We start from the raw sequence: 22203 nt of genomic DNA on the forward strand, positions 1-22203 counted from the left end.
GGCTTCAGACGCTCACTTGGGGTGATTAACACGCGAGGTGCCATGTGGGCAAAAAAGGCTTAGGTGGATCAAATTTCAGGTGAATTAGGAGTCTGATAAGTACAAGTTTGAGTTGAGGGGTTTAAGTGAAATTTCAAAACAAGTTTAGGTCCTATCGATGACTTGAGCCTATAAAATATATGTATTTTCCACAGAAAACATCTTCCTCTATAGTGAACACACGCATAAGGAGCGCTGTCAGGGGCCTAGAAGAGATTTTTCGTTTGATTAGCGCTTGCCAAAGCAAGAAAATGGAGCTACTATGGTAAGAAAGAATGACACAGGTACGCAAATTCGATAGTATGTAATCAGTTGGATCCACAAAACCAAGATAAAATAGTTTTTTCCCTCCATTTGTTGATCAACTTCAGCAAACATATCAACTATACTCACGTATCAACATGAAGGATGGAAAATCATTACAATCAAGGGAAGCACACTGAAGAGGAAGAAACACAGATTAAGAAAAAAAATGCCTATATTACAACCTCAAACATGCCGCATCCCCGACAGGTAATGTACAGAGCAGTCAGATTAAATCTAGTTTCAACACAGAATTCGGGTTTTAATCTGCATTCTTGATCAAGATGGTCTGAATGAGCTTCACCCAATCTATTTCGTAACACCTCTAAATTGACCTGGAAAAGCACTCTTTCAATCATATTTTAAATATGTCCCAGAATTCGAAAAACAATAATCACCAACTAAATCTATAATGCAGAAAAATACACACATAAAACTCAAATGTCAGCTTTACTTAAAATGTGATACTATAGCAACAGTTCCGAATCTGTTACCCATGGATTCTGGTTTGCATATTTTTTTTATCCCTCCCTAGACTCACCCTTTTTTGATCCCTTATGGTGACTCAAAAACACAAACTCAAGGTTGGAAGCAAGGGGTGCCTACCATCCAAGCAATTCCCTTGTCATTTGGTACGCAGATAAAAACAAAAAAAGTGCAAGGCTGTGGTGGGAAAATATTTTTCATCTCAAAACCTAGGAAGTGAAAAAAACAAAGGCGTGAAATTGACTCAAACCAGGGAGCATTTGATGTTAAATTTTAAAAAACCTTCAAATAAGTCTAATCACTTGAAACATAACAAAAAATTTAAAAAATCTGAAAAATACACAAGACTTGGAAATTCAAAAACACTAACCTCATCATCTCTGTTGAGCAGGAGTCCACAAGGAGGGCAATAGATATGATGACAGTTCTCTTTCAACTCTCCTTGCATGCAGATGGGACACCAAACCTCCTTGCCATCCTATTGGAAACATCAACGTAATTACAAAAATCACTTTTTATTAGAAGTGCCAGGCAAATGACAGACCATTTGAAATGAGACTGTGTCTTGAATGGATGAATGTGCGACTAAAATATATAACAAAACCCAAAAGGCAAAACTTGTATGAATTAGTGAATATGTATCATGAACTAAGAACCAAAGTAAAAATGTAACACATGAAACAGTACCAGCTTTCCTTCCATTAGCCATCTTCTAACTGATCCTGCCTAATATTTCACTATAAGGTAATCAATCGGCCATCTCATTGCTCCAATGTCATTATTGGATCAAATATTTTGTCATCGAGGAAGGACCACATTAGATGAAGACCAAATTGAAAAGATTACCAGCGTAATTTTATATTTTATTGGGGAAGTATATGGTGGTATAAAAGAGTGTCAAATTAAAAGTAGATAGAAAATTTTGACCACTAATGCCATGCTGACTCGCATTCTCATGTAACAAATAAGTTAAGAATTTTTAACTCCTTGCTTAGTGAAAATAGACTTAAAAGGGTTCTCTAACCAAAAATTTAACATCAAATATGCACATCTTCAACTTTTTGAGTAATCTGAACTGATAATTTAAGATGTTACTCTTTCTTTTGGCTTTTATTGTGGACCACATACCTTGTCATTGAGTTTCATGTGTTCATATACTGCCCGAGCCAAATACTCATCTTCTTCATCCTCCCAAGTTTCATTTGAAACTTGTTCTGCAAGAAGCCATAACAATTTAACAAATAAGGAAGGCTAATTGAAATGTTATTCATAAAGTAACCGCCCTCCTCCTCCATGAGAAAAGATAACCTAAAAAAAGAATAACTAGTTCTGTTCAGTAGATGATCATTCAAAACTCTGTACCTTCTAACTTAGGAGAAATGAGTGTCTGTAAGTCCTCAATAACAAATTACTTTTTCCTGAGTTCATATACAGTAGACATGTCTATTCAGAAAACTAAGTTCTCTAAAATCCACCAACAAGGCGGAGAACCAATTGCAGTTGATTTGGAAAAGACATTCACCTTTTATTTTTTCAATCCTGAGATCTTCATAAAAAATCCTCTGCATTTCGAGCAGCATTTCCTCACAATCACCTTGATAAGCTTCATGAAGGCCATTATATTCCCATATAGTATCATCCGGTGCGACGGATGATTTAGAATTACCAAAACTCTCACTGTGATATGAGTGCTTAAATTTCTGTATTTCATTAGAAACTATGTCCTCTAGCGATGACTTGATGAGATCCTGCGACCACATAGTCCAATATAAGTTCAAGGAACAAACTAATTACCTTTTCTTTGGAGTCAAAGTGGGATAAGTTGGGACTTGGGAGACAAACTGATTACCACATTCAGAAACCGACAAAACACCAAGTTTTGAAAGAGTACAAAGTTTAAAAGGGAACTTTCATTTTTAAGGGAAAAGCTAATTAATAATGACAAATATGTGACAAATAGGAGTCCGGTCATAGGGTTCCGTTGGATATACTCCACCCGTTTCAATTTGTTCGTCTTACTTTCCTTTTCAGTCCGTTCCAATGCCTCTTTTCCTTTTTGACAACTCTTTAATTCCAACTTTCCACATGGCATGTTTAAGACCACGAGATTAAAGGGCATTCTGGTACAATTTAAATATCTTTAGTTTAAGACCACAAGATTCAAAAGTCTTCTTTACTTTCTTAAACTATGTGTCTAGCCAAAACCAGCCAAACAAATTGGAACGGAGCGAGAACCTAAAAAGGAGCAGAAATTGTAGGGATAAAGGAAACTTCAGATGCAATGAACTCGTGAAGAGTCTTGTCACTGGAAAAATGTCTGTCTCAGTTGAGATCTTCTGAGTTCTGATACCCCTAGACACCAAGAGACATGCTAGAGGAGAAACTTGTCAGTTTACCATAATGAACTTACTCAACCTAGATTTATTGTCTGATAGACAAAAGTACCGTCAAAGATAGTTGTCCTCCAAGTTTTCACTTATCAGTACCAAAGAAAATCATCGTGAGAGAACTTACAGATTATTATTATTATTATTATTAATTTTAAAAAGAACTTACAGATTATTTGTTGTTGAGTGAAATACAACAAGCTCAAGTGTTGTTCCAAGACAATAACATAGGGACGAATATTGACAACAATGTTGCAGCAGTTCTCTTATTGATGATCATTCAACTGGTAAAACCTCCATAACCACTTTGTACGTGAAGTTTTATTGAAAGAACGCATGTTTTGTTACACATGGGATCAGCCATGATATTCCACTCTGCTGGGTCTTTCTCCCTTTCCCTCAATTTTTTGATAGTAAATACTTTACAGGAGACCTTGATCAAGAAGAGGTGCTAGCATATAGCATGCCTTTGCACAGAGATAAAAGAGAGATGATATAACTAAAAGAATGATGACCAGGTGTATGAGATCTTCCATAGGTACACATATGAAAGCATTATACAATAAAAACTATGCTCCAATCCCGAGCTAGTTGGATTAGCAAATGAATCCTCACTATTCATTATGCACTATTTGAACTCGTCGCATTCCAATATCTTCTTTTTAGAATGAAATATTCTTTATTTTTAGATTTCTTAACATTAGAGGTTCTCTACATTTCTTACTGAGATACAAATCCCTAAACAAACTAAAAAGACTCCTGGTAAGTGGTAACATTGGGCCCTACTATATGCATAGCACCATGAATAACCGGATAAGTTGATATCACCTATAAGGGTCTTAACTAGTTGATATCACCTATAAGGATCTACTGCTTTTATTGTATCCTAGTTTTAGCTAAGTATGCATAGAGCCAAAAAAATTATACGTCTTTCGAGACAATACATAGGCATTGTATAATGCAAATTTGCAATAACCTATCATCCAGTTGAGGATTGCAGGTGAGATAGTGCTTTGTCACTAATCAATTTATAGATTAATGTGTAGACAACAAGGTTGTAAAAGCAATTATATGATGTCGTAGTTAAGGAAAAACTTTACAACTTTCAACCAGAGGTACTAGAAGTTTGATCCATGATATCATTCTCATGAAAGGCGGACACCTTGCTTGCGAGTTGTGATGACAACAGATAACCCCACGACAAGGATCACTAGCCAGTGAAAGATCCAGTTTTAATACTCTTATAAGGATCGAGATGTTAACAAGGGTGGATCTAGCCCTTTGGCAACGGGTTCATTCGAACCCAACATTTCTCAGGAGGAGCATAATATAGAGTGAAAATCTGCTTAAATTTCAACAAATATTAGATATAAAGTCAAAATTTTACTGCTACAATGAGTTCAGCGCTTAGGACCTAATAGTACTAACTATAACCTTTTTAGAGGTTTCAACAACAACAACAACAACAACAAACCCAGTGTATTCCCACTTAGTGGGGTCTGGGGGGTAAGATGTACGCAGTCCATACCTCTACCTCTGATGAAGTAGAAAGACTGTTTCCGAAAGACCCCCGACTCAAGTCACGAGATATCACACAAACACATAGTACAGCACAGAAGCAGATGACATAACATAGATACGGCACCCATAAGGAATATAAAACAGAGTAAAGCAGGAATGCAGGAATATAAAGCAGAGGAAAGCACACATATTCGTAAAGCAACAAGAAGTTAAACATGTCCAAAAAAAGAGTAACTATCGGTTCCCATAGTAATATGAAAATGAATGCTATTAAAGCAACAATGATTGGGAGTCCCCTGCATATGACAAACAACTGCCAAGGGTATCCAGCAGTCATTCTACTGGTAATCTTCCCTATGAGCTGTTGACATTCAATTTTACTCCACCTTTCAGAGGAAAGAGGAAAGCCCAAATACCTTATAAGGAAGGTACCCAAAGCAAAACCAATCTTCACTAATAATTGCTCTTTAATATTTTCATCAACTCCTGCTAGGAACACGTTAGATTTCTCCATGTTTGCATATAGCCCAGTAACATCACTTAAGTGAATTAATGCTTCCATTACCCTTAGACTAAGCTCATAGTACCTTTGCAGAAGATCATGAGATCATCTGCAAAAATCAAATGAGTGAGCTTGAGACTCTTACATTGGGTGATACTGGAAGTCAAGCAACTTCCCATGCATTTCAAAGTTGACAAATATTCCATTACAAGCACAAACAGTAAAGGAGACATTGGATCAACCTGTCTCAGACCTCTTCTCCCAGCAACCTGTCTCAGACCTCTTCTCCCAGCAAAGAACCCCTTTCCATCCCCATTAAGCCTGGCAACGGACCGTAACCGGTTTAACCGGAACCAGCACAGTCTTACCGGTGTGTTTTACCGGAACCAGTATAACGGAAAATTTGGCTGGGCCGCACCGGTCCATTGGTTACCGGTGTGGAACCGGGTCGGACTGGACCGGCAACCGGAGTTGACCCGGAAAATATGAACTTCACCTCTGGCAGAAATGCAAGGAAAGACTGCGTACGATACACCCTTGTGGTGGGGCCCTTCTCCGGACACCGCGCATAGAGGTAGTTTTAGTGCACCGGGCTGCCCTTTATCTTTTAATTAACTTATATAGTAAGTTAAAATTTTAAAAACATTTTTTTTATTAAATTATATTTATATAAGTTTAAGTTAAAGTATTAAATTTTTTTTACCTAACTTTATAAAGTTAAAATTTTCCTAACTTTATAAAGTTAAAGTATTAATCTTTTTTTTTCCATAACTTTAAAGTTACAAATATAAACTTCATAATTTTAGCTAAGATAATTGCATCAAACAAAAGACAAATTTTAAAATAAAATTAAGGCGAATAGCCTTTATATTTATTCAAATTTCGCACCTTGTACATTTATTTCAAATATTAAAAGAGAATCTAATCTACGCAACCACCTTCTAGGAAGGGTTCCGTTTGAATTAGATCTCTACTCTAGAATCTTATTGATATCTATAACGTCCAAAATATTCTAGGTGTAACTTAGCTATTTCTTCGGCGGATATATTTTCCGAAATCAGTCTTTTTCCTTGTTCCTCCATTGCTTCCATTCCGTCATCATTGTTTTCCTCAAATATTTCATCTATTTCGTCTTCAACTTGGGGCGGTAATTTTGGGAGCCCAAAATTTCTTCTTTCGGCATTAATCCAATCTCTAAATAAAACCGTAATCTCCAAACTATCCTTTGCTAACGAATATCGATGATCTCCAATCATAAATCTTCCTGAGCTAAAAGTTTTCTTTGAAGCAACTGAAGAAGCTTGACTTGCCAGCACATCTCGAACCACCCTTGAAAGTTTTGGGAATTGTCTGGTATGGGTCTTCCACCATGCGAAAAATTGTTGTTGTCCATTTGCATCTCTAATACTTTCCTGATCCTGAGAAATATACGAATCAAAATCACTACTGCTAGAACATTAAAGACCAAGTGCTTCACCCATCTCGTCATCTAAATCATCATATCTACGTCTAGAAGTCGGAGTTTCGACCGGCGCAATATTTTGTTCCATAACTTGATACAAGTTATATAAACTCCTAGCTTTAGGTACTATGTTAGCACAACAAGTTTCAACTTATGGCTTTTCACGAGGTCCAATTTCTAAATTGTTGTAAATTTTTTGAACAATCATCATTACACCATGTTCTTTGTAAAATGGGTTGAATAAAGTAGTTGTCAAACAAATGTGGAATAGGAAAAAAATATTTTTTAAATTTATCAACCATAGCTTCAATTGTCTCTTTGTAAGGGAAAATTTGTTTATATTTAGCAAGTACTTTAGAAATAGCAGTAATATTTACTAAAACAGAAGAACTAGTTGGGGTGCATTGAGCAGATACTGTATTCGTAGCTTGATAAAAAGTTTTCAAAAATTTATAAAGTTCTTTTACTTCAATCATCACCTAGCCTTAAATTAGGATTCGAATTACGAGCATTATAAACTAATTGTACAGGTTCACGATATACATAAGCAACTTCAAGCATTTGATACAAAGAATTCCATCTAGTAGGAATTTCTCTTGGAACTTTTCCATATGGAATCTCACATACTTCACATTGATGTTTAAAATCATCCATTACAGACTTTTTCTTATTTTTCAAAAAATATAACTACAAGCAACTTGAACTTTAAAACAACCATTTCCAAACAACTCAACACCATCATGTACTATCAAATTTAAAATATATGCAGTACATCTAACATGAAAATAATCATCATCCATAGGACATAGTATAACTTTTAAAAAATCAATAGCTTTCAAATTATCAGAAGCATTATCTAATGTGCATGTCATACTGTTATCAAAAAGTCTAAAATATTTCAAGCTATCCCCTATTGTACTAGATATAAAGCTACCGGTTTTAGTCTCGTCAACATATTTATAAGCAATAGTTCTTTTTTGCACGTTCCAATGGTGATCAATCCAATGAGCCGTGAGAGTACAATAATCATTATCGAGAATGCTACGACCCATATCAAAAGTAATAGATATTTTACAATCAAATTTACTAAATAAGCAACAAAGAAAATGACAATGTTCAGCTTGAAATTTAAAAATATCATTTTTAATTGTATTTCGTGAAAAACCTTTTAAAGAGGGATTATATACTTGTTGAATATAATGAATAAAACCATGATGCGAAGGAAAACTAAAAGACCAACCGATAACAACAACCATTTTCACCAGTTCTTCTCTATCTACATCTTCACTATATGTCGATGATGAGCTTGGGACAGCCGGGTCAAACATGTCTAAATGTGTTTGAACCATATTACCTCCTACAGATTCTTCCGGCAATGGTGTACCACTTTTTTTTGCCTTAGTCTCATTTTCTAGATGAATAAAATTTTTATTACATTTCCTATAATGCATAGTTAGCAACCCTATCCCGCCATTTTTTCCCCCAGTCAAATGTTTCATAACTCTCTTGTATTTATTGCAAGTAGCAGTATTTTTCTCCTTATCATGCTCCATAAATTTCCAAACTAAAGACCTTTTAGGACGTTCGGTACCTTTGGCCCTAGTAAATTCCGGTAAAAAAGGAAGTTCTTCACCGTCTTCCGGTAATTCCGTAACTGGACTAGTAGGGGTAGGGGTATCACCCAACTCTTGTTCTTCTATATCATCTTCTTCCGGTAAGTCTTCCTCAAAATTATCATAACGCATACTTAGGGTCTCATGGTCTAATTCCATACTGGCACCAACATCGAAACCATTAGGCTGTGATAAGGAAATTTCACTAACATCACTAAATCTAGGTGGTAATGAACTAGTAGTAACACTATTTTTTTAATTTCTAAGAAAAACCTTACCAAAGAATTTTTTTTTACCACTACTACTTTAATTGGCATCCATAATTAAGTTTAAATATAATTAAAATATTAAAACAAGCAATATAAATATTATAAATCAAAAAAATATAGACACTAAAAAATAAAAATATAGAGATTAAAGTAAATTAAAAGAGAGATTAAAGTTAGAATGAATATACCGAACATCTGCGCAAAAGCGATGTATCCAAATGTCGGAATTAAAAGATGATAATTGAAGATTGTAATATCTTAAAAAAATCTCCAACTCCAACTACCTAATACAATAACTATAAATATTAAGAGAGTATGAGAATATTAAGAGAGAATTTGAGAATATTTGTGAGAAAAAAGAATAGGTATAAAGGGGTACTTATAGTAGAAATTTTAAGGGGTAGTCGGCGGGGGAGGGGGCACAAAATAGCCATTGGTTAGGCCCCCAACGGCTAAAAGTACCAACGGCTGAATTGCCAATTAATTGAATTAATTTAAGAAAACAAATTCAAACGTTAATTCCGGCCGGCGCCGGACCAAAACTGGGAAACCGAAACCAGAACTACAGGAAAAATGCCACAGTTCGCATCGGTAACGTATTTCGAACCGTTGGGTACCGGGTATACCGGTTGCAACTGGCACCGTTGCGTCACCGGAACCGGACCGGTCCGGAATTACTTTGGTCCACTGCCACCCCTAATCCCCATTGAGACAGTGAACATAGGAGAAGTTACACATGTCACGATCAAATGGACGAAACTGGCAGAAAATTATACCCTCTTCCACAAACACCCAATTTACCATGTCACAGGCTTTCCTTAGATCAATTTGCATCAAACACCTAGCTCAAGTCCGCCTATTGTAATGTCTAAGAGGGTGTTTGGAATGACTTTTTTAAAGTACTTATAAGTCAAGAGTTAAACACAAGTTAGGAATACCCAACTTTTGGCTTTTAACTTATTTTTGTACTTTTTAGCCTACAAGTGCTTAAAAACACTGTCTTTCCCAAACATCATGTGAAAAATATAAGAGAAGAATGTTATTGAATTGTGTATCTACATTATTACATTGAACCCTATTTATATACACTACGTTAGTCCCTTTTTCCAACTAGGACACTACATTACAATCCTTTTTTAAGTAGGATTCTAAATGTTATTCATGTTCCTACTGTTATTCTAGAAGTCTCCCTCAAGCTGGTGCATGCAGGTCATATGTACCAAGCTTGTTATGAATGTAATTAATATGAGGATCAGTGAGGGACTTGGGAAAGATATGGGCAATAAAACCGGTGAGGACTGCTTAGGACATCTGGACAACCTGAGTTGAAAAGGAACAAACTGAAAAAATGGTCGAAAAAGTAGAAAACCTCGCTGGAAAGTTGAGCTGTCAATGGAAAATTGTCAAAAACTAGCATAAAATATAAGGGTCATCTCGACCTCTTGGTGGTGTTGGTTTTTTTGTACAACACTGATGTATATCAGATCTAAGGACTTACCGAAAAAAAGCACAAAACTACGCAAATATGATCTGAGTGACTGAAAAGACGTATGGTGCTACGCAACTCAGATATGAGAAAGTAGTCCAAAACGATGGACAATACTATGCAAATTAAATATGAGAAAGTAGTCCGGAAAAATGCACGGTGCTATCAAATTAGATATGGGAAAGTAGTCACTGAAAAAATGCATGGTGCTATGCAAATTAGATATGAGAAAGTAGTCGCTAAAAAGATGCACGGTGCTACGCTAATTAGATATGAAAGCCACCGGAAAGAAGCACGGTGACTGATACGAAAACAACTATGGAAGGCACAAAATGACACCACGGCAGCAACAACAACACAAGATAACAAGAGGAATAACAACACAAGATAACAAGAACCAACAGTTTTCACTAAAACAAGAACAAACTAGTACATGAAAGTAAAGATAGAGAGTGAGACATACACTATTCCAAGACCAAAGAATCCAAGGATGTCTCAAATCCAAGGATCCCTAAGACTTACAATAGCAACACCACACTCATACGAAGACACAAGAGGAAATCCACCACTTAAGCACCAACGTTTCTAGCTAATTTTGCAACACAAGTGAGTACTACACTTGTTCTTGCCCTAGTTTCGATTACAACTCTCTCTCTCTAGAGAATAGTCTTTCAATATCATTCAACAACTAAGGAATAAAGACCTAATATTAGCCTACTTATAGTCTTATTATAGAACAAAAGTGAAATGTCAAAAAAGCCCTTAATGAAAGGGAGACAAAAGGCGCCCTTGGAGTGTATGTTAGGGGCGGCTTTGGAGTGTTCCAAAACCCTCTTCACACTTCAATGTGTACACTCCCTTGGTTGGATTCAATACATACTCACATAAATCCATCTTCATGATCAAGCCCGTATCAGTGACCCAACTTTTGCTAACATGACCATTGGCCAGATGGGCAACATAATAGTCGCCCGCCAGCAATGGAAACTCTTTGGTTCTCTACCAAATTCATAGAGGCTCTGATACCATGTGAGAAATATAAGAGAAAAATGTTATTGAATTGTGTATCTACATTATTACATTGATACACTATTTATAGACACTACATTAGTCTCCTTTTCCAACTAGGGTACTACACTACAATTCTTTTCCAAGTAGGATTCTACATATTATTTATGTTCCTACTCCTATTCTAACACACCCCAAAGAGAAAAAAAAAGAGCTTAAAAGCCAAAAGCACTTAAAATAAGACAATTCAAACACACTCTAAGTATGTCATAACATATAAGAACATTATGGAGAATAGATCTCTCTTGAACAAAGGCAAATTGATTTTCAGCCACTATAGTATTGACAACTCTTTTCAGTCTTTGGAAAGTCATTTTACATATACATTTGTAGAGCACATTACAACAAGCAATGGAACTAAAAAAAGGGCAGCCCGGTGCACTAAAGCTACCGCTATACGCGGTGTCCGGGAAAGGGCCCCACCACAAGTGTATCGTACGCAGCCTTACCTTGCATTTCTGCTAGAGGCTGTTTCCAAGGCTTGAATCCATGACCTCCTGATCACATGGCAGCAACTTTACCAGTTACTCCAAGGCTCCCCTTCAAGCAATGGAACTGAATTGAGTAGAAAATTCTAGATTTTGAATCTTCGGAATTAAGCAATGTTTGTAGTGTTTCAATTGTTTCAATAGCATACCAGTCCTAAAAAACTCAAGAACTACTTCTGTGACATCCTCTCCTATTACATCCTATGCTGCTTTATAAAAACCACTCCCAAATCCATCATGGCTTGGGCTCTTGATGCTGTCAATATTGAAATAAGCAGATTTGACATCCTTAGCCAAATAGGGTTGTAACATAGAGACTTATTGTTCTAAGGTGAGTATAGGCCTATTCTTCAAAAAGCAACTGAAAGCTACAACTCTAGAACTAGATTCTTGCTCAGAAGATCAGTATAATACCTCACAAAGATATCGCAATAGACCTAGGATCATAGTAAGCTAAGCTAAGTTGCTCGGACTCGGGTGCGGGTGTCCGATACGGGTACGGATCTAGAGGTCGGATCCTTCACGGTCTCAATTTAAAGATTCGGGGATATGGATCTAGGAATGGATACGGGTGCGGGGATTTGGCAAAAAATAATTTAAATATCTAAAAAAGGAGTTATAAAACATAAATTATGAGATATTATATGAAAAACTTGAGAAAATATTGTTCAAGAAGAAAATCTTGGAAGGAGAAAAAGAAAAGAAATGACATAGAAATTTCTATATACAAGGTATTCCATTTTCTTCAATTTCACCTTAACTTTTGTTTTGATTACAAAATTTCTTAAATTTGTTTGGACTTTTCCAGTCGATTTTGGTCAAAGTACCCGAAATCGGTTGACCAGATCAGGTACGGATCCTACACCCACACCCATGTCGTGTTGACACGGGTGCGGCACCGCAAGTAAAGAGTCCGAGTAACTTAGATGCCAAGTACCTTGTTCGTCGTAGAGTTGCGTTGTAGATTTTTGTAACCTCTTGTGCTCAGAAATATTTAGTGTTGTCATCACCCTGCCTAATCTATGTAGCCTTACTCTTCGTTTGAAGGAACATCTCAACCAAGTAGGCTGACTGTATAAATTTAGTATCTCTCTCCTTTTCTTCCTTCTGCAGTTCCGGGTTTAAAGGGTCTGCTTGCAAATCAATTTGAACTTTCACCGTGGCATCTCTATTATCATTAGCTTCCGTGACAATGTTCGTGAAATGTTGTGCATTAAGTTCCTTCAATGTGCTCAGAAGAAGTTTTAATCTTCCTACTGCACACACTAAATTTTGCAGCCTCCAATTCTCATTTGCCACCCTTGTCTAACTTTATCAAGAAACAAAGGTTGTTAAGCCCAATCATTACAATATTGAAAAGCTTTCTTTCTTCTACCTGTGAACCCCTCTAAAGTGACCTTTATTGTGGTCGCTAATACCTTCAGGTAAGTTGACTACATTGCAAGCTGGCATGGTGCTCAACCAAGCGGAATTAAAAAATGTCCAGTCTATCTTGGAGTAGATTCTGGAAACATTCCCTTTATCATTCCAGGTATACCATTGCCCCGGTGAAGTACTTCACCTAGTCCACAAGTATTAACATATTCCTGGAAATCAGTTACTTCATACCAAGTAACTGGATTCCCACCCAATTTGTCATCCACCTTCAAGAGAGAATTAACCGTGTTTTTGCAGATCTCATACTCTTTAATGACTAGATTCTTCCATAATTCTCTTCTCTCCCTAGTGTTGTATGCATAAACCACAGACAAAACAAAGGTAATTAGCATAGCGATAAAACAAGCTTCACATGGTACAACCTATGCAGATCTACTGATATGTTCCACCTTAAAATGATCAGCTCTCCAAGTTGGCTTCCAAGTTTGTAAGACAGAGCCAGCCAGCAAAGAGACTATTAGCAATTTCCCCAACTCTATTGCTTTTTATTTTATTCTCAAGCAATCCAATAATACCAACCTGCTCATTGTTGCGAAGGAGCTTGACTTCCTTTTGCTTATTAGAGTTCAAGCCCTCGTGTTCCATCACAACAACTCAACCTTTCCAGTGGATGGAATTAGCTTACCACCCACATTTAGAGGAAGATTGGCATCCATATTCCTCGTATCATTATGTAGTGCTTGAAAAATATTCTTATTCATTATCTGAGTTTTCTTAGGTTGTAGCTTATCTGGAGGCTTAGCAGTTTTGAGGTGAGTGACCCAAGCTGAAGAAGTAGCAGTTTGACTAATTTGTTTGTGAGCAGTATTATTTCCACCATTGGCTGGACAAGCTGAGATCTCCTGAGTAACAACTATCACTTTCTCTATAGGGTCTGTAGCTTCTACTACTATAGTTTGGACATCATTAGGAACTGGCTTATCTTGCTGAATGTGAAGTTTCTGCTTCCTGCACTCTAATTCTGAATGCCCAAACATATGGCAAAAGTTGCATAATGTGGATTCCATTCATACAGTACTTTCTGTTAAATTAAAACATTCCTGAGAAAAATAACATCAGGCAGCTTTGCATCCATCACCACCTCAACTAGGAGTTCGGAAAATTGTAATCCAGCCATCTTCTCTGTGTCTTGTCTACCATGAGTGGTTTACCTACTAGACTACCCAGCTTACTCAAACCGTTCGAGCTCCAATATTTAAAATCTAAGCCAGGAAGTTTGATCCAAATTGAGACCGTTCACAACTCTCTCTGGTAAACTTTGTATTGGAGTTCCAAGCTTTCACTATGAGTGGTTTACTATCAAAATGATAAATACCACCATGTAGGACTTTATTCTTACTACAACAGTATCAAACCTAACCAGAATGATACCATTCTTCAACATTGAGATCTTATTCAACCTTTATCCCCCAAATTCTCTGCATACAGTCATTTAATAACAAGGAAGGGTGGATGTGCTCCCAGTACGTAACAAACAATATATTCAATTTCAGATTCAATATCCCCAATTCCAATATCAGTTATGGGTGATTCCTCATGCATAATAAGGGCTACATAATTGTGAAATAGAAGGATTGCAGCTTGATAGCTTGCAATCAAGGAGAAGAAGAAGATAAACGGAAGCTGAATTTTCATTATTCTCTCTGGAAGCTTTACAGTTATGAGTTTATTTATAGACTTGAATTAAGATGAGCTAAGAATGCTAAGAAGTGAATCATGTATCCAACGCATTGACAGCTCATTGTAACTAACTAATCATTATCTAACAACCTCTAACAACCTATACATCGGCTAACTAATTAACTGACTAACTACCCTATCAGTTTTACACATCAATGGAACAGATAGTCGTATATGTATATGTGTTAGTGTATGTAGTAGTCAAAACACTCCCCTCAAGCTGCAGGGTGCAGAATGTTTAGCACACCAAGCTTGCTGAGTAAATGAGTATGTTGAGCAAGGCTAAGGCCCTTGGTAAGCAAGTCAGCAAGTTGATCACTAGATTGAACATATAGAGCCTTAATCAAGCCATTTTAATCTTGTCCCTGATGAAGTGACAGTCAATCTCAATGTGTTTGGTTCTCTCATGAAACACAAGGTTGTTGGCCAACTGAATGGCTGAATTACTGTCACTGAAGACTGAAACAGGAAGGGTGACATGAACCCTGAGTTCCTGAAATAAAACAACCAGCCAAGTGAACTTTGCAACTGCTGAAGCCATGCTTCTGTACCAAGCTTCAGGAGTTCAACTCCTGGAAACAGTGTGCTGTTTTTTTTATTTCCATGATATTAGTGATTCACCAAAGTGAATGGCATAACTAGTAACTGATCTTCTGGTGTTGGGGCAAGCAGCCCAATCTGAATCACACCAGCAAGTTAAAGTAGAAGCAGGCTCAGCCTTGAACCAGACACCTTGATCAACAGAACCTTAATATATCTGACCACCCTAGTAGCTGCTTCTCAGTGAGATTTCTTGAGGTGTTGCATGAATTGGCTGAGAGTTTGAACAACAAAGTTAATGTCTGGCCTTTTAATAGTGGCATCCATAAGTTTGCCAGCAAGTCTTTGGTAAGATGAAATGTCAGGCAGCAACTCATCATCTTGTGCACCTGTGGCATGATCATACTCAATTGAGGTTAACTTGGCATTAGATTCTAGAGGGGTGATAGTCGGTTTAGAACCACTAAGCCCTGTGTCAGCAATCAACTCAAGAATATACTTCCTTTGGTTCAATATGATCCCTGATGCTGATCTTAAAACTTCAATGCCTAAAAAATACTTGAGATCCCCTAAGTCTTTCATTTTAAACTGCTGATGCAACTTGATTTTAGTGGCATTGATCAATGATGCACTGCTCCCAGTAATCAGCAAATCATCAACATATACAAGCACTGTAACAGTATCATTACCTTGATGCAAAGTGAATAGGGAATAGTCATGTACACTCTGGGTAAAACCAGCATCAACTAAAGCATGAGTAAGCTTCAGATTCCACTACCTAGAGGCCTGCTTAAGACCATACAAGGATTTATCAACTTACACACCTTGTGCTCCCCCTGTCTTCTAAATCCTTCTGGCATTTCCATGTACACTTCCTCCTCAAAATCCCCTTGGAGGAATGCATTATGCACATCCATTTGATGAAGATTCCAACCTTTAAATGCAACTACTGCAACCACACATCTAACTGTAACCATCTTAGCCACTGGTGAGATGATAATCTAACCCCTCCTATTGGCTATATCCTTTGGCCATTAATCTTGCTTTGAACCTCTCCACTTCACCATTTACAAGATATTTGATTTTGTATATCCATTTGGAACCAACAGTATTCTTCCCTTTAGGTAGATCAACAATGATCCATGTGTTGTTAGCTTCCAAGGCCTGAATCTCTGACTTCATAGCTTCCACCCACCTTGCATCTTTTATAGATTGTTTATAGTGATGAGGCTCAGTCAAAGTGGAGAATTTGGTTAAATAGCACTGGTAAGTAGGACTCAGATTTTTGTAAGACAGGCTGTTGGCTAATAGATGTTTGCATCTATAGTTTTTGGAAGTGTCAACATAATCATGCATCCACACTGGTGGTCTACTTGTTCTTGTTGGTCTACTGGAAGAGGGTTGAGGCAGGGAACAATCATCTTGACATGTTTCTTCATGAGTGGTGCCAGGTGAAGCTGCACCAAGTACTGCAGTATCAGAAATGATTTCCTCCTCAATTGGAGCTTTTCAGTAATACTATCAGTAGCTGTCTCAGGAAATATTTCATCATCTGTAGGGATCAAGAAGTCAGTGATATCTTCTTCAGATGAGGAAGCTTGTGTATTTTGTACTAGTGATGAAGCAAAGGGAAATGCATTTTCATGAAACACAACATCTCTACTGACTAATAGTCTCTTTGAGATGAAATCCAGCAACAAATATCCCTTTTGAGACTCTGAATATCCCACCAATACTGCAGGTTTGGCTCTTTCTGTGAATTTATCACCTCTTGGTAGGATAGTGACATAGCATAAACAACCAAATACCCTGAGATGAGACAACTTGGGATCCTTGGAAAACATCAACTGAAATGGGCTCTTACTACTCAGAACAGAAGATGGTGGTAACCTATTCATTAGATATACTGCAGCCTTTACACATAGTCCCTAATACTTAATGGGCAAGTGAGACTGAAACTTAAGTGCTCTGGCTATGTTTAATATGTGTCTGTGCTTCCTCTTCACAACTCCATTCTGTTGAGGAGTGTGAGGATAACTGGTTTGATGCAGAATACCCAGGGACTGGAACAATGTCTTACATTGAGAGATAATAAATTCAGTTCCATTATCAGATCTAATGGTTTTCACCACTATTCCAAACTGAGTTCTAATCATGGAAATGAATATTTTAATGGCCACTATGGCCTCAGACTTTAACTGCAACAAGTGCACCCAAGTGTACCTACTATGATCATATACCATAGTCAAGAAATAGCATTTGTTGTCAAAAGTAGAAGTTTTATATGGACCCCATAAATCCATATGGACAAGTTCAAAACAAGTAGAGCATCTAGTAGTACTTGTAGGAAATGACAATCTTGTTTGTTTAGCTAGTGGACACACAGTACATTTATTCAACATATTTACACCACTCGGATTCTTTAGAATGTCCAAACACTTGAGAACCTGAGCAGCAGGGTGTCCAAGTCTTTGGTGCCATAAGCTGCAACTGGAAGTTGAGACTTCTGCAATGAATCTGCATGTTTTTGATCTGGACTGATTAGTATCTCCTGTCCAACCACCTTTAAGAACATTCAGGCCACCCTCTTGTTTACCAATCCCCTTCACCTTGCCATTGAAGAGGTCCTGAAAGATACAAAAATCAGGATAAAAGAATACAAAGCATGAAAGTTCCTTGGTTATAGCAACAGACAACAAATTGAGTTTGAAGTCTGGAACAAGTAGAACATCTTTGATCATATCATCTGCAAAAATGTAAGCTTCTCCAGTGTGTGAGATTGTCACTTCATCACCTGTTGGGAGGTGCAACTTGTCCAAATGTTTAGAGTCTAATCTGGTACTTCCTTTGAATAAGTGTTTATGTGCAGACACATGATGTGTAACACCTGAGTCTACAATCCAACTGTCAGGACATGCTTTGGACAAGAAACAAGTAGCAATACCTGTCATATTTACTTGCTTCATATCTTTTGTATCTTTGCTCAACATGGTCATAACCTGAGTGTACTCCTCCTCAGTGAATGTGTGAGGCTTGGCCAGTGGTGCCCGAGTCACTTCACGACTAGAACTAGCAGCATCAACCTGACCAGCTACCATGGTTGGAGCCTTGGTTGGAGCCTGAGAAGCCTTGTTACCAGTGTTGACAAAGTTGTTACCACCATTGTGTGTGGAGAAGCTGTTACTTCCAGTATTCTGTGATATGAAGTTAGAGTTGTAGCCTTGTTTCTTCATATTTTTCCAGTCATTTGGATACCCTACCAACTTATAACAAGTTTCCTTGGTATGACCCAAGAGATGACAGTAATCACACTTTCTACCTTTATAGTTAGTGTTGCTTTGTTCAAAACCATAATTTCGATTCACTTGCATAGAAAGTGGTTCTGATTTGTCATTTACAGTCATCATACAAGCTGAATGTTGGATTTCATCCTCTATAAGCATAGCATAGGCTTGGTTAAGAGTAGGAGTCACTCCCTTGAGCAATATCTGTCTTCTAGCTTGATCATAGGACTCATTTAAGCCACTTAAAAACTGTAAAAGTCTAAGTTGACACATATGATCTGAGTACTCACTAGACTTGGGGCAATCACAACTAGGATTTGGCACTAGTACATCATACTCACTCCATAAACTCTTCAATTTGGTAAAATAAGCTAAGATTGAGCCTGTACCTTTAGAGTGCATATTAATTTCACGATGCAATTGATATATACGCATACGATTCACCTTGTCATATCTCTCCTTTAAGTCTTCTCAAACTGCACAAGCATTCGTGGCATAAACAATTCCAGATAACAAACTTTCACTCACAGTGTTCATGATCCAGGAAAGCACAATTGCATTACATGTTTCCCACTGCGCATGAAGCTCTTCTCTATATGATTCCATGCTACAGGTTCCAGTGACAAATCCAAACTTTCTCTTCCCTAAGAGAGCAATATGCATCAATGGACTCCATAAATTATAATTTTCTGAACCAGTTAACTTGATTGGAACAAGTACAGCACTGGAACTATCAGATGCACCAATAAAAAGTGGATCACTTTGATCAATTTTAGGCGCCATGATTGATAGGATGTAACTGCAATGTAAATCGAAATTGCGAAGAAGAAACTGGAAAAACAGAGATCGAAGATGTACTGAAACAGCGATCTCAAGTTGCGCAGAGAATTTAGTGAAATGCGATCGAAAACACACTTAGTGTTGAGCTCGTGGCTCTGATACCATGTGAAATAGAAGGATTGCAGCTTGACAGCTTGCAATCAAGGAGGAGAAGATGATAAACGGAAGCTGAATTTTCATTATTCTCTCTAGAAGCTTTACAGTTATGAGTCTATTTATAGACTTGAGTTAAGATGAGCTAAGAATGAGTTAAGAACTGAATCATGTATCCAGCTCATTGTAACTAACTAATCATTATCTAACAACCTCTAACAACCTATACAGTTGACTCATCTATCGGCTAACTAACTAACTGACTAACTACTCTATCAATTTTACACATCAATGGAATAGGTAGTCGTATATGTATATGTGTCAGTGTATGTAGTAGTCAAAACAATAATCAAGTTTAAACCCTGCATTTGATACCTTATTGATTTCAAAGTTATCCCATACGGTCCCTTCTTAAGTGAATCTACAATATCTTCCTCCATCAGATCTGCCCAAGATTTAGATCCACTATTTGGAGAAACTTGCTTACTAGAAATAGTTAATGATTGGAGAACGTCACCTAATCTTTTGGTGCTTGTGATCTTAAAATTATCTCTAAAACCCAGTTGAATCTACAATTCCATTGGATATCATTTCAGTCAACCTCTCCCCCATTGTTATAATTGCTGGTGACTGCCGTACTAGGCTCGATTGCCTTGAGATTGATTTCTTAGAGCTAGAATTTACTGTGGTTTTCCCCTCTGATGGATTATCGTCAGTTCCAGACTGGTGCCCTACATCAACTGAGGTTAGTAGACTTTTCTAACCCCGATTAGCACATCACTGCTTTGATTCCAATGCCATGAGAGCCTTCTTAGATGGTGTTTGAGCTCTCTTCCCCAAGGCAATGTACGTTTAGCTAACATGCAACCAGAGAGAAACTAACATCTCGAAAGCATTTCTTGTTGCAGTGTTGTTTTCAATCTACAATATTTGGGCTCAGTATTCATTTTACCTCAGAATGTATTGAAGGAAGTTGATCAGAGATCCAGGCGCTACCTTTGGTTTAGCAAGGTGGATGTAAGGAAAATACCACTAATCTCTGGGAAAAGCTATGCTTCCCTAGGGAAAAAAGGTGGCTTGAATGTTAAGGGCAGCAAGGCGTGGAACTCAGCCTCTGTTGGCTAACTATTGTGGCAGTTAGCTGTGAAAAAAGATATCATTTGAGTGAAATGCGTTCGTGGAGTATATATGAAGAATAACTTGAATATATGGGACTAAACTCCTCCATTGGACTCAAGTTGGTAGTAGAAGAATGTCAACTCTCTACAAAATGATATGCAAGCTTGGTATGCTCAAAATGCTTGCATGCATTCTGTTGGTGGGAGATATTCAATTACTTCAAGTTATAATGCATTGATGGGAACTCAGAGAAGATTCAAGAATGCTGCACTAGTCTGGAGCAGAATTGCACAACCCAGGCATAAGTTCATTTTATGGTTGCTGTGCAGGACAGATTGCTAACTAAGGAGAGGCTAATCAGACTTCATACACCAGAGGAAGATGCTACTTGCTGTTTATGTTACGGGATGACACAGGAGACACACAGCAACCGATTTTCAGGTTGTGAATAGCAGAGTGAGGACTGCTATAGCACAGTGGGCTGGAACTCATATTCCAAAAGGTAGTGTCGAACAAGTCATGGACAGAATCAAAAGGAAGCACAAGAAAATGTTTCACAAGAAAGTTATTCCAGTAATCTAACATGTTTGGAAGACTAGGAATGGGAAATTATTTAAGGGAACCATTGTACATACAGATGTAGTGGTATCTCACTTAAGAAGGATTTTGTGGATAGACTAGAGGTAGTCGAATTGAATAGGACAGCACAAAGGAGTAGAACTGTCGGAGGCTTAATACTTTTAACACCCTCCCTAGAAGGTGGTTAAAAGATTAGGTGCTCTTTAGGTGTTTGTTTTTTTGTTTGTTAATGGTAATTTACATTGGTTACCGGAAAAAAAAAAAAGCAACAGTGTGTAGTACATAATATACATCCTAAAATCACTAACTGAAGGGGAACAAAAAGCTGCGGTTGTCGCTAGTATTGAGTAGATGAAATGAGGGAAATATATTTGGCAAAGTACAGATGAAAACACGGTACCTTATGTGGCTGGTCATTGGTACACCTTAATTTCCAAAGAAGGCGGCTTCGATCTTCTCGGACCCTTTTGTAACAATTCTCTCTGAGCTACAACAGTTTAATCAAGATTCAAGATTTATAATTCACCAAATGTCGGTTTGGTATGTAAAAGGGGATTGAGAGAAATTTGTACCTTGTCTTTCCACTTGAGATAATTATTGAAGCAATTCCGAGCCTTAGGAGAAGGGCGAATTTGGAGTCTCTCTTCCTCGTTTCCTGCCATTTCTACCATTAGATAAATGGATGCTACCGCTGAAGGGAATACCGAAGAAATCAGGCAGCTGTTCGACTGTTCCCTCCCCCGCGTTCACGGTTTGTTTATATTGCTAGTATTCATGAAGCTTGAGCTTAAATCATATAGGGGTGGGCATATGGTGGAATTGAAATTTTTGATACAGTAGTTTTGGTATTGTGTTATTTGCTATGGTATATTATATATATTTTAAATTTTTTTGGTATATGATAGATTATGTGTAAATGATATACTGAAATGTCAATATCATTATAGGCAATAAAATTTTATCAAATTAAAATTCCCACGGAATTTGAATTATATAAATTCAAAATA

General features: G+C 37.3%; 1 protein-coding gene across 2 annotated transcripts; it reads right to left on the bottom strand.

The window, feature by feature from the left end:
• Nucleotides 1–315: 315 nt before the first annotated feature.
• Nucleotides 316–22050, bottom strand: LOC107842637. 2 transcript variants are annotated; one of them, XM_047396934.1, is made up of 6 exons: nucleotides 21769–22040; nucleotides 21597–21683; nucleotides 2351–2576; nucleotides 1957–2042; nucleotides 1199–1306; nucleotides 316–677 (listed from the first exon to the last, which is right to left on the bottom strand). In XM_047396934.1, exons 1-6 carry the CDS (start codon nucleotides 21865–21867, stop codon nucleotides 516–518), a joined length of 768 nt encoding a protein of 255 aa, XP_047252890.1. In that variant the 5' UTR covers nucleotides 21868–22040; the 3' UTR covers nucleotides 316–515. The 2 variants fall into 2 exon arrangements, with proteins under 2 accessions (XP_047252890.1, XP_047252891.1); XM_047396935.1 differs by lacking the exons at nucleotides 316–677; nucleotides 1199–1306; nucleotides 1957–2042; nucleotides 2351–2576 and adding an exon at nucleotides 6078–6656 and having other exon boundaries at nucleotides 21769–22050.
• Nucleotides 22051–22203: the final 153 nt, after the last annotated feature.

This window comes from Capsicum annuum, chromosome 9 (assembly GCF_002878395.1).
Source record: "Capsicum annuum cultivar UCD-10X-F1 chromosome 9, UCD10Xv1.1, whole genome shotgun sequence".
Classification (NCBI taxonomy): Eukaryota; Viridiplantae; Streptophyta; class Magnoliopsida; order Solanales; family Solanaceae; genus Capsicum; species Capsicum annuum.

Bases quoted from the DNA above. Each gene is read 5' to 3' on its own strand.
- LOC107842637 (XM_047396934.1), bottom strand. From the start codon at position 21,867: ATGGTAGAAATGGCAGGAAACGAGGAAGAGAGACTCCAAATTCGCCCT. The intron at 21,684-21,768 runs GTACAAATTTCT...AAACTGTTGTAG, and splicing joins ATCTCAAGTGGAAAGACAAG to CTCAGAGAGAATTGTTACAA. The intron at 1,307-1,956 runs GTATGTGGTCCA...TGTTTCCAATAG, and splicing joins ACATGAAACTCAATGACAAG to GATGGCAAGGAGGTTTGGTG.